Genomic DNA, 13,793 nt, shown 5'->3' with positions numbered 1-13,793 from the left:
TTAGATCTAAAAAAGACAAATTAAATCTCATGTTAAACAACTATAGAGACATTAGAGTCAGCGGCAAACGTCAGAAGGTCTAGCCGAGGAAAGGCTGCTCTCTGTAACTGGTTCAAAAAGGGCAGACGCTTTATTTAAACAAGTACATTCTCCTCTGAAAAAGTCTTAAAACTACATTTTGTGACACAATAACAATAGTATTATTACATTACGTGGGTTTTTCTCATCCACTACTGTTGCTTGTTGGTCGGTGTGATATGCATTCTGGGATAAAAGTCTGTCTGAAGTCCACACAAGTCTCTGCTCGATGTATCCTCAATAAAAGGGGCGGATCATAGACACATCTGGGGATTTTAACTGTACTTGACTAGATGTGAAATTTGAATTGGAACAGTACTTGGGCAGTGACTGATGATGATTCACAAGTTTATGAGAACACGGGTACAAGAACGCATATTGAGAAGCGGCTACAGTCTTGCAGAGTTCAGCTCCAACCCTTATAAAAGAAACTGTCTGTAGCTTCCAAACCGTTCAGAACCTTGACTAACTTGTTCAAGTGTGTTTGATTAGGATTAAAGAAAAACTCTGCAGGACTGTAGCCGTTTCTCAATATGTGTTCTTGTCTGTACTTGTGTTCTCATGAACTTGTGAATCATCATCAGTCCCTGCCCAAGTAGTTCCAATTAAAAGTTCTCATCTAGTCAAGTACAGTTCAAATCCCCAGATGTGCCCTTGATCCGCCCCTTTTATTGAGGATGCATCGAGAGGAGACTTGTCACCCCTACCCTAAACCTACCTGTTTCTGCCCCCCCCCTTGATCTCGTGTTCTACAGCAGGGGTTTTCAGACCTGTCCTGTAGGCACCCCAGCTCTGCACATTTTGTATGTATCCCTTATCAGACACACCCAATTTAGTTCTTGCAGTCTGATGAGTTGAATCAGGTGGGATAATTGCAGGGAGAATACATCATTATACCACACACACACACACACACACACACACACACACACACACACACACACACACACACACACACACACACACACACACACACACACACACACACACTTATATTATATAATGGAGCCCAATAGTCACGTTATAGTCTATTTCAACATGAAAACATGTTACAGCTAGCCAAATTAAAGGCAATTGAAAATGATTCAGAGAAGCATGTCAGCGTATTTGACAGGACCCTCACTACAAAATCATAAAAATATTACAACTGGGAATAGAATTACAGGAGCCACTGTGTAAGAAGAATGGTGGTGAATTTGCATGCTTATGCTGACGCAAGCGATGTGGGGCATATAGTCTGTTTTTTATACTGACAGTACATTGGGCTTTTGCATTTTGTGATGAAATATTGAAGTTGATAAATTAGTGTTTTGGCTCACCTGGCCGAGTGTCACTATAGCCTTCATTGTTCTAAAATCGAATTTTAATTCTAACATGTTGAATAACATGATAGCGATCACACTGGGATTTTTTTCTCATAAAAGCAGAAAAAAGGTAAAACGCTCCCTCATTTTTGGTCATACAGAGAAGAGTAAGACATCCTGTTTAAAAACCTTTGACCAGTACAGTATATCATATAGATTTTTTTTTTTTTTATCTTTAACATTCATAATTTTTTGTTGTTTAATGAAAGAACCAGTTAAAGTTCTATTCACAAAACATCAAAGTAAAACAAAAATCATTTAGTAATTAAAAAAAAATAATATATATATAATTTTTTTTAAATATATATATTTATATATATATATATATATATATATATATATATATATATATATATATATATATATATATATATATATATATATATATATATATTTGTATTCACTAATAATAACATGTAATCGTTATGCTTTGGTAAAAAAAAAAAAAATGAAATGTGAAAATATTTATGTAATCCATATGAAACCAATGAAAGGTACAGATGTAGATCTTTGTATTTGAGTGCTTTCCATTGAGAAAATCTTGCTCTACTTGAATTAAAATGTAAAAATGGTTTAATATGTTGCTTTTTCAACATTTTTTGATATTGCTTTATTATATTTCAGAATTATTCTATAAATGTTGTACTACAGCTGTACGAAATACCCACTGTGGTTCGTGATTTTATTTTCATGATCAACAAAACAATGATGTGCACAGATAAATAATTTAATATATGCTGCAATATTCTATAAAAATACAACACTTCTTGATTCATTTCCTCATATTTTTGTTCCAGGTCACCGTTCCAGTATCTGTGAAAGGAAGGATCATTCTGGAAATCTTGGAGGGAATGGTTTATCTCATGGAGAACCAAGTTATTCACAAAGATCTAAAACCCGATAACATCCTGGTGGACGAGCATTTCCATATAAAAGTATGAAATATATATTTTAATTCCCCAAAGAAAGGGCATTTTTAGAAGTTGTGCAATAGTTAAATATTGGGGGGGTCAAAAAGAGTTTTTCTTCATGCAAAAATCTTCACTTCAGCGGCAGGTATCACACTTAACAGTTTCATAATTTATCATTTGCCTGATTTATACAGTATTTTATTCCTAAAAACATTTTTTTTCTGTCTGTTGACAGTTCAACAGTTTTGAACCTGACTTTATCTAATTTACATTCATTCCCAGAACAGAAATCTGATCATTGGATAATGTTCCAATATTCATATAATTTCTTAACTTCTTAATGTAATCAATAATCTGGGTAAGTATGGTGATGACTATTAGTTAATATTTTTTACCCTGTTGACCTGGGGTGTCTTGCCTCGAATGAAAATAATTATTAATAGTTTAGATTATGGTGTTATGTAGTCCTGAGAACCAACCACATACAATTGAGACAAAATGATGACCATAATCATAATTGCTAGTGTATATCTTGTTGCTTTGAACTACAACTTTAGCTTTTTGTAATTTTCAACTTAATATTTTGCCAATGTGGCTCTTCAAGCAGCTGATAAAATCTGTAGTATCTTCCTGCAATATCTTGTAATTGTAATATCAAAAAATAAAGAAATAGCAAAGATAAGAAACATAACACCTGTAGCAATTGTAAGGAAGTTAGCCTGACAAGCCAGACCCACATCAGGATGTTGGGTCTGGGAACTCACCATTGGCAGGGCTCAAACTTGAGGGGCGGGATAAACGGCTGTCTTTCAAATTCCCTCTGCACGTAATAGGATAGCGTTATAGCCAACCAGAGCACTGTCAGTGGTGAGAGAATCACAAGCGGGTTGTGGCTGAGTCCCATGCGTTTTCCCACCAGCGGAGCTAGTTGATAGATTCGAGTTTTGCCGTATCCGGTCAGCAGAACTCAGAACACATATCTTCCTTATTTCTTAGAATGACTTCAGTTCCGTTTTTTGTTGGCAGGGAAGTAGCAGGAAATTCACGCATCACAACTCTGCCATCATTAAGTTAATCCCACCCTCCAACTCGACGTACACGATGTGATTGGCCTGACTAGAGTTTGGTTTTTCAAGTCTATAAAATTCAAGTCTGTATTCAAGTCTAGATTTCTAGGCTTTAAAAAATAGTCACAGTTCGATGAATGAACTTGTGTTTAATACATTGCAACTGACAACTATGCAGACTTGTTGAAGGCACTGCTAGTGCTGAGACAAAAAACCTTTCATATTTCGTTTTTCATTTCACATTATTCCAAGTCATTGGCACACATTAAAACACTCTTTATCTATATAATTTTGAATATTTGCAGTTCCTTGTTTTCAGGTGAGAGGCTGCAAACCTTTGTCTGGAAATCACCAGACCAAGCTCAATTTAAGATTGAACATTGGTCTTGGGAGTCTGCTCTGTATTTTCTACTGCACAAGAGGCGTGATAAACAAGCATTACTCAAATGACTCTGTACGCAATTGTATAGTCCTTCTACCAACCAATCAGACCACAAGAGGCGTGATCAACTGGCAGCGACCCATCGCTTCTCTGTCCATCATCGTGTTAAACCCACCAATAGCATGCCAGGTGGATAAGCCAGTCTGTGATTGGTTCCTGCAAAAGTGTAACAGAAGCAGTAGAAATTAATGTACAGGTTTCCAGACAGAGTTGCAGGGCAAAATCAAAACGCCGGCAGATCAGGCTGGGTTTACCCAGTCTATGCAAACCTTACTTCTTGGCATAATGCAGTGTTATTAGAGTTTGTAATTTGTTTAATGTGTAAAACGTGTGTAAAATGATAAAATGTAATGTGAGAAGCAAGTCATTTTTGATGGGGGAAAAGAAGAGCCCCAGTGGCTCCATTTTTACTACAGCTATTTTGCGCCGATTTCCCAGGAAGTCACAGTTTTGTTCTCTTGAACACATGGGATAAAACCTGTGCTTTATTTACAAATAATTTATGTGTTCCAATATATGTTCCAATATTGCACATAAGTTAAAATTCAAAGAATTTGATGGAAACTAAGCTACTGTGTATTGTGAATAGTGCTGAATATATTTGACTTGATGTGACCTGTGCCCAAAGACACAAGAAATGTCATGCATCATCTGCACTGGTTTTGTTTTGCATCAGATAGCAGATCTCGGTCTGGCCACATCTGAGATGTGGAGCAAGCTGACGAAAGAGGAGTCTCGCAGACAAAGTCACCTGGCCAAGAAGTCGTGTGTGCGCGGCGCTGGAACACTGTGCTATATGGCCCCGGAGCACCTCGAGAGCATCCACACCCGCTCCACCGAAAAATCTGACGTCTACAGTTTTGCCATTGTAGTTTGGGTCATCCTCACGGGCCGTGAGCCTTATGAAAGTGAGTTGAGTTTCAGAACCACTTATTTTTCTTCTTTTGAAGGACATAATGCTGCTCTTTGCCTTGACATAAAATCGAAAGTGTACTAGAGCTGTTTAGTTAATAAAGGACATTGAAGCAACATATAATTACAAAACCGATTCCAAAAAAGTTGGGAATAAAAACAATGCAATGATGTGGAAGTTTCAAATTTCAATATTTTATTCAGAATATAACATAGATGACATATCAAATATTTAAACTGAGAAAATGTATAATTTCAAGGGAAAAATACATAGATTTTTAAATTTCATGGTATTAACGTATCTCAAAAGTTGGGACAGGGCAATGTTTACCAATGTGTGGCATCCCCTCTTTTTATAACAGTCTGCAAACGTCTGGGGATTGAGGAGACAAGTTTAGGAATAGGAATGTTGTCCTATTCTTGTCTAATACAGGCTTCTAGTTGCTCAACTGTCTTAAAGGGTTAGTTCACCTAAAAATGAAAATTATTTAATTAATTACTCACCTTCATGTCGTTGAACATCCGTAAGACCTACGTTCATCTTCGGAACACACATGAAGATATTTTTGTTGAAAGCTGATGGCTGAGAAAGGCTTCAGAAAGGCCTCCATTGGCATTCAGTATATTTCCACTCACAAGACCCATAAAGGCACTAAAAACATTGATACAAAGTCCATCTCACTACAGGGGTTGTACAATAATTTGATGAATTGACGAGAATAGTTTTTGTGCGCAAAAAAAAATCTAAATAATGACTTTAGTAGTTCATATACTATAGCAAGTGTCAAAATGATTGATGGTGACCTTTGACCTACCACGCCCCCTTCGTCCCCCTCCCCCCACAGACCACCCAGGTTGTTCCCCTCCCCCACCGACCACCCAAGTTGTCGTCACCTTTGACCTTATGTATACTCTGGGGGTCAATATGACCTTTGAGGTTAAATGTTTGAAATTCCGGTGATGACTTCTGACCTGTGATTGTTTTCGGTAGTGATCAAATGAAAGACTGATGGTTTTGAACTTTGACTCTGCAATTTGAGCTTTGATTTCAGGGAGGTCCAGACCACGTGAGGTGCTTTTGCATTCCATGGCAAGTGACAATACGATTGTATAATCATAGGACGACAGGCTTTTCCTCTCTCTCTCTCTCTTTCTGACACACACACACACACACACACACACACACACACACACACATACACACACACACACACGAAATTGGTTTTATAAAGGGAAATGCATTTCTATTTTAAATGTACTGGAAACAAAATATATATTATTTATAATACCATTTATTTTACTAAAATATACTGAAAATAGAAAACAAATTTCATTTTTTCAGAGAGCAGACAAAAACTGGTCCTTTTACATTCATGTATATACATTAGATGTTTTACAAGACAAAAACAAACATTATTTTACTAAAATGTAATGAAACATTGTGAATCAAATATTAGTGTAGCTGTATGAATATATAAAAAAAATTCAGAGAGCGGACAAAAGTGGTACTTTTACATTCATGTACATTAAATGATTGTATTACAAAGAAAATACAGGTTTTAAAGTTGAAAAATCATTCTCTCCCTCTCACTGACCAAGACACCAAGACGTGTTGAGGGAGGTGTCACAGCCACAGCAGACGGGGGAGGTAGCATTCTATGGACAAGACAAAGTCTAAGACTTTTGCCAGAAATGCTTGTTTCAGTCAAAGCATTATATGGCCACAGTCTATGTAAGGCTTTAACTTTAAAATTCAGCATATTTTCATAACAGTTTAAATATGTTCTTTTAAAATGAAACGTTTTAAATAAATTCATATTTTTAATCTAACAGTTGTAATCATTTAGATGATTACATTCATTATGCATACAGACATCTGTATAAAGAAATACACCCCTTTATAAATGGGTTTATAAAGCTTAAACCTAAAGTCTATCAATTACACCGTTTGTTCCATTTTTTACTTTTACATTTATACAAAACCTTCAAGCAAGATTTTAAATACATCTTTATATATGGTTTTAGATCAAATATCTTTGACAACAACATTGCTTTAGTCTAGGAAAATCATCACACTCAATAACAATGATAAACCCATCACTAAAATTCACTGAAACATTGTGAATATTTATAAACATTACAAATATTGATTCTATATATATTTTGTGTACAAAAGTGATACTTTTACATACATGTATATTGAATGAATATATTACAAAGAAAAATACTGTTTAGTTGAAATGTTGAAAATCATTCTCTCTCGTAAAACGCTGGTGAAATTGGAGCAAACTCTGGGGCACTTCCACATGTTTGGTTTCCTACATGTTTTATGGAGGCTTTCCATGGACATGATGACTTTTTTACTGTAACTGTGCATCCCAGGCAGACATCTAAACACAGGGCATTTTTGACATTTTCAAAAATGTAATAATAAATCATTTCATGTAATTTATAAGCTGTTTTGTACATGGGTCAAATTTTATTAGGGGAATACCTGAACCACACACACACGCACACACACGCACACGGTAATTGGTTCTAAAAAAGGAACTTATCTCTATTTTAAATGAATTGTTTATAAATAAAATTAAATACACAATGAATAATAACAAATATGTTACTACAATTATTTGAACACTTTATAGTTCTAGTTTTAGCTAAATATAAAAATAAAAATACCTTACATTTTCAAAGAGTTGAAGAAGATAAAAAGCAAATAGTTTAAGTTGAAACCCCCTGAGATCCTCCAGGGTACTCCAGTATGAAATGAATGCTTCAGACCCTCTCTGGACGGGAGGGGTTACAGCTGAGACTCTGAGCATCATGTTAAGTTAGTCTGCCAATGCCTTTCCAGAGCCATTATTTTGTTCATACTCATTTTTTTTTTTCAAAGTATAATCTTCAAAGTTTAAATTACATCTAAATCAAATCTTAAAAGTTTGAATAAAGTCTTCTAAAGTAATCTTCTTAACCTTCCTATAAGACAACTGTGTAACATCTGATGCCACATTGTAGGAATGATTTCCTTAAATTCCACCTAAAGTATATTCTTACTAAAATTGTCTGTTCTAAAACTTCAGCTCGTTTAAAATTGTAAATCTTAGATCTTATTTTTACAAATATTCAAGTATGTCTTGATTAATAACCATTAACAATGGATGAACCCGTGCAATGAAACATGTTTGTCACAAATCTGTTGTTTAAAGATAAAAATAAAGTAGAAATATGTCATTTGTTTTAAATAGATTCCTATTATGAAGGAATTTGAACGACACACAGTCATTAATGGCAGCTTCAGGCTGTAGGTGATGTGGTGATTTGAAGACCAGATGTTTCTCTTTGGTCAATGGAAACTTGAGTAAAGTCCGTCTTGAGTAAATATTTGACTCTAGTGCTTTTGCAGGGTGTTAAAGACCCTACAAGGTTTGTTTTGTTGTTGTTTTTTGTTTTCAACCAGAATGATTCAAAAATGTGAGGTCTTCAGAAATCGTGACTTCTGGGGTCAATGGGTCTCCTGGGAATACTTATTTGACCTTAAAACCAAATATTTAGCTGGTGGCTTCTGACACAGTTATTCGGTACTTTTATAAATGTCATAGGTTCATGCTACTTTTATCAGCCTGATAAACCTGCAGTTAATACATTATGACTATCATGCTACCAAATACGTTTGACTCAATGATTTTAAGAAAAAGCGATGTTTTAAAAATACAACTAAACCAGATTATTTTCTCTTTCGACATTTTAGAAAATCAAGAATAAGATCTGTTAAGAAAAAATATTTTCTCTGTGGTGTTGGAATAGGCCTAGGTATTTTTTAACTATCATATCAGGCATGTTACAATCATGCAGTACAAGGATTCAGATGAAGCTTCTTATCAAACAAAGAAAATAATATTTATTTTTCACTTGTGAATATGTTTCAACATGAGTTATACATTTGCACGCTAGTATCACACTTGCCGTTTTAATAGTCTTTACTATAATTGCCTTATGCATCCCAATCCAGCTAAGTTATCAGTTGTTTCAGCTGTTTATCACCAATGTCTTTTTACTTAGTTTTCCTTTATTATTATCGTCTCAATTAAATAGATATCGATTAAAGCTCATTGGCATTGCTTCTTCCCTATACAGATACAATCCAAACATGTTCTTTGTAGGAATTATGTGGGCACACAACTCTGCGTAAATTCAAGGAAGAAAGCAGTGACATTGGATAAGAAAAAGTGTTCACTTTATTGTTATATGCATTTTCCTCCCATTGCCTATTCTTAGTCGTATGATCAAGATTACTGTTTACACTTTATTCATCCATCTGTATATGTTTTTAGGTAAAGAGTCCTATCTGGTTGTTGTCAGTGCAAGTCTGTGCAAATCATTTTAAGCTTCTTTATTAAATGTAAGACCAAACTTATTTGATTTATTTTGAAAAACCTACATTTCAAACGATTTACCTCCAATGTTCCACAACCACAGGGAAAACACATTGTTTGTAGAACTCATGAAGCCTAGTCGTGGTGAATTTTTCTCACCAAGAACACAAAACTTTGTGCTTACCAAACAAGTGCTGTTTTTTCTACATTTTGACTATTTTTGTAAGTATCGTGTAATTTTAGAGGATTTACTAAAATATAATACCCAATGTTTGTAATTTTTACTACTCCAGATTGATCGTATTTAGTCAAATTTCAGATGACCATTTTGTTTGTTGGACTTTTGTTTGAGAACCATCAACATTATAGGAATAAATGAAACTTAAGAAATGACATGACAGTCTTTCTATTTGAGAGTGTTTGACTAAAGTAATATTTCTTTTAGTGTCACTACAGTTTCGGTCTCATCTGCGATGAGGAATCACATGAACCATCAACATGAAAAGTAAGTCTTGCTGTTCTAGACTTACAAACACACTTGGGGACACTAAAATTATGATCCAAGTTATTCAACTAAATATACAAACAAAATTTATGAATTAGGGTCTTATTTAATTCTATAAACTATAATACTGATCTGCCAACATTGACGCTATATAATAAATTAAAATAAGCTGATAACATCACTGTTTACTCCACAACGACTGTACAGCCGAATCAGATTTTGTTGCAAAATTGTCCTGTTTGACACTGTGGAGCTGCTTTGACACAATCGTGATTGTAAAAGCGAAATAAATGAAGGTGATTGATTGATTGTTCTGCAGCTGAACCATATACGCCTGTTACATTCATTAAAGTTTGCTCTTGTTAAACCAAGTTACACTCCTCTCGTACAGGTTATAAATAAATTTTGAACATTAGCCTTATACTTAGCCTATTATCTAGGCAAAAAAATCAAGAAGTACATTTACGAAAGTAGCATTTTATAATCAATTTAGGAAAAAACATTCACAAGCAACTGTGAAAATGTGCCAATTTTGGATTTGTAAATAATGATTTTTACTACTCCACTGGATAGTCAACAAATTTAGATGATTTCAAATGTGTGACCAAACTCTTCTTTTGACAAACCAACATTTAACGAATCGTTTCTTTCAACAGCCCAACTGACATTAAAGATTAAGACATGTTGTCAACTATCATTAACAACTGAGCCTGACGTACTACACATTGGTTGTAGTAAACAAGATCTGTCCGATTTGTTAGTGGGATTGTACCACATCAACATAACCTGCTCCTTGTTTTAGGTTATAGATACATTCAAGCATAATCTTTATGCAACAATTAGTACGCGTGTACAATTTACAACAAATATTTACCACGGATAACATTTAGCTATAATGAAATCATAATACAGAAATCCTTTCTTCTGATCTATTGTAAAAGTTTGTAAAGTAGATTTTTTCCCTGCCAGTAGATGACAGTTTTATATGTTGTTTCTTTGTACAGTTTTTAGATGAAGACTCTTTGAGCACAGTCAAACAGAAATATGATGATCGCAAGCCTCATAATGCGTCAACATGAAAAGCAAGTCTTGATGTTTTTTCTGACATTTACACTTATTGCACTTAAATCATGTCCATCTATTACACTGTTACAACATGTTGCATTTGATAATGCGTCTCTAAATGCATTTCTGATAAAAAATAAACAATTTTAGTAGTTATTTTAAGTGAGTAGTTGGTTGATTCAGGCCGTTTTATTTTCCCCCGTGCCAGTCTTTTAGGCATCTGCCTTTTCATTTGAATCCATGAAACAATGTGTCTTCATGTTTGTCTCAATAATTTGTTCTACATTTAGGAAACGGTTTTTGTCCTTCATCACCATCTCTTAATTTATGTTTTTTTTTTTTTTTTTACAATTTTAAATATTTGTTCAACTTAAATATTAGTCATTTACAAAGCTTTCAGGCAGGATATCTTATTATGATACTGGTACACGTCCTTGGTAGTCGGGTATCTGTAAAAACAGTAAATGAGCGACGTGATTAGATCGTTGTCCATTAATAAAACACTTCATCGTCATTAGGACAAACTCAGTTTGTTTTCATAGTATTCATAAATACTGTCAAACAGATGTAGCCATGCAAAACTTTATGGTAATGAATAGGCTAAATAAACACAAATGATCATTCTAACTCTTTCAAACACCAGACTGATCCCAGGTTAGTAAACCTCAAATCACACAATAGTTATCTTGACTTTAACGGCGCTACTGTTTTTGTTCTTGTGCACACATGCACCGTAAAAATTTTCATCGCAGTAGACTGACCAAACCAATTTTATGCTTGATTTTGTTAAAAGTGTTTCACCATGGTTACAATTTTTTTTAAAACATCACCATTCTTTTTCGTCTGTAATTTTAATTATGTGCATGTTTGTTTTTCTTTTGTTTTTCCCCCTTTCCACTTTGTCTGAACACCAAGCGAACGCTATGTGCTCACGACATCTCTTTGTTCGCATACAGCATTTGGTTGATTTAATAAAACAATGCATTATACCACATTATTCACTTGAATAATTTACAATCTATATTATCCTATTTTATACTACCATAATTATGTTTTGGAGGGGGAAAGAATGCGCCTCAAGGTTCTTTTAAACATTTTATTTTACACGTTTTACCATTAAGAATACTAAAAACTGTGAAATGATTAATCTCATGTTTTTATGACTATTGAAGGCGTCACACTATCTTTAGTCACCTCAAAGCTACAGGCCCTACCTACTGATTTTGGTATTTAACCTTTTGCCTGTCACCCCAACTTTGGCAAGTTGGGCCCAAAAAAAAGGCTGCTGCTCGCAAGTTATTCTGAATAGACGCATGTCCAATATATTTCTAAAAAGCCATTAATGTGTTATAAACAACTTAAAAAGCACAAATTTCAGAGCATGTCAAAGCTTATAAAGGGGCCCCAAAACAGCAGAGTTGAGTTTAATTCATTTTAAGTCGTGGTGATAAGCCTCAATTTGAGTTGAATAGGAACATAGCAAAAACTAACTCTATTTCCGTAATATCGTAATGAGCCCTTCTGTTTTCGTCTTACTAGACATTATCATTATTTTGTTTAATACGAACTGCATCTGAAAACTAGAATCTGTATGTTACCGCCATTATTTTGATGGTAGAATATTGTTTGTATGTTTAGAAAAATTATTATTAATGTGTTTTGTGCAATACATTGTGTTTTAATCATACATAAGATATTGACATCAACTATCTAAACATCTTAACATTATCTTAAGTATAGAAGTTACCTTTAAATCATTTTATTATCAAGAATTACAATAAAATCAAATCTACTCTCTATATATTATGGAACTTAAGAACAAATTCTTTTCATTATGAACAATTCACCAGTATTTTTGTTTTTGATCTCGTAATCTTTAATGAAAAAGTCACCAACTGGATTGAGTGATAATATATATTAAATAATAATAAATAATATGTATGTAAAATAATAGTGTTGACATATGCAGACGTATTCATGTAGCTTCTGGTTCATTGTGAGTATTAGTTATTTAGAGATTGGAAAAGGAGAGCAGTGTGCTTAACTTCATTCCACTTGTGAAGAGTGAGGCATAATTATTCTAAGGGTTAATGGTACAAGTCGTCGCTGACAGCGTCGCAACGTGCTAAAGGCATGGGTAAAATGGTGTCAGACCGTGTAAAGAAGCGGACTCAAGAAAGAGGAAGCCCTGCAGGCATAGGTCATATCCCCTACAGGAGCCCGTCCTTGAACGTAAGGTCCAGGAGACATTGCGAACTTGCTCCACCTCAGATAGGGGTACCCTGACTTTAGAGAATCTACTATCATCATTTTATATATATATATATATATATAATATATATATATATATATATATATATATATATATATATATATATTAATTAATATATATTCATTCTATTCTAATTAATATATATATATATATATATATTAATTCTGACACACGGTATTCTTATTTCTTATGCATATGTTATCATTATTTTAATTGATTTCTATGTAAAGCACTTTGAATTAACATTGTGTATGAAATGTGCTATATAAATAAACATGCTTTGCCTTGATTTTATTACTTTCTGAAGAGTATCCCATACACCCACACAGCAGGGGGTGGGGGCGGGTCCCCAATCGGTCGTCTTGATAAACTCTGCGCAGAGCTCAGTTATGGCAACAAACCTGGGTACCTAACCGAAGGGATCTAGAGCAACTCTCATATCAGGTTGGACGACTGCATCGGTGCGAGCGGTTGAGCTACTGCAATGTCAAAAGTTGAAGGAATACAATCTACTGACCTACAAAGTCAACATTCCTGTTTGTCTGAGCCTGATGAATACTGTTCTTCTTCGATTTAACAGTTTGAGGAATCAGACCCAAAACCCAAACTTGAGAGCAAGTGCAAGGCCTGGACAATTGTGGACAGAAGACTCAATCAGAGGAGATTCCAGGAACTAATAAAATCTTTCAGCATCAAATAGGGAACAAAGTTTATACCGTGCACAAAGTTGAATTCTGAAGAGGGCGTCTACAACACAGTGGATTTCTGAAATGGCTGCACAAAAGCTTTTGGACTGTAACCAAG

General features: G+C 34.4%; 1 protein-coding gene across 1 annotated transcript in view; it reads left to right on the top strand.

Moving 5' to 3' along the window:
* Positions 1-13,793, top strand: part of ripk1l (receptor (TNFRSF)-interacting serine-threonine kinase 1, like) — a 50,155-nt gene that overhangs the window by 12,103 nt on the left and 24,259 nt on the right. The window contains exons 3-4 of the mRNA XM_067452191.1: positions 2,240-2,377; positions 4,539-4,770. Coding sequence (XP_067308292.1) covers positions 2,240-2,377; positions 4,539-4,770 — 370 coding nt within the window. The remainder of the gene's footprint in view (positions 1-2,239; positions 2,378-4,538; positions 4,771-13,793) is intronic.

The sequence above is a fragment of the Pseudorasbora parva genome, chromosome 9 (assembly GCF_024679245.1).
Source record: "Pseudorasbora parva isolate DD20220531a chromosome 9, ASM2467924v1, whole genome shotgun sequence".
Classification (NCBI taxonomy): domain Eukaryota; kingdom Metazoa; phylum Chordata; class Actinopteri; order Cypriniformes; family Gobionidae; genus Pseudorasbora; species Pseudorasbora parva.
The sequence above is the reverse complement of the archived record's forward strand: the minus strand, read 5'-3'. Positions and strand labels throughout refer to the sequence as shown.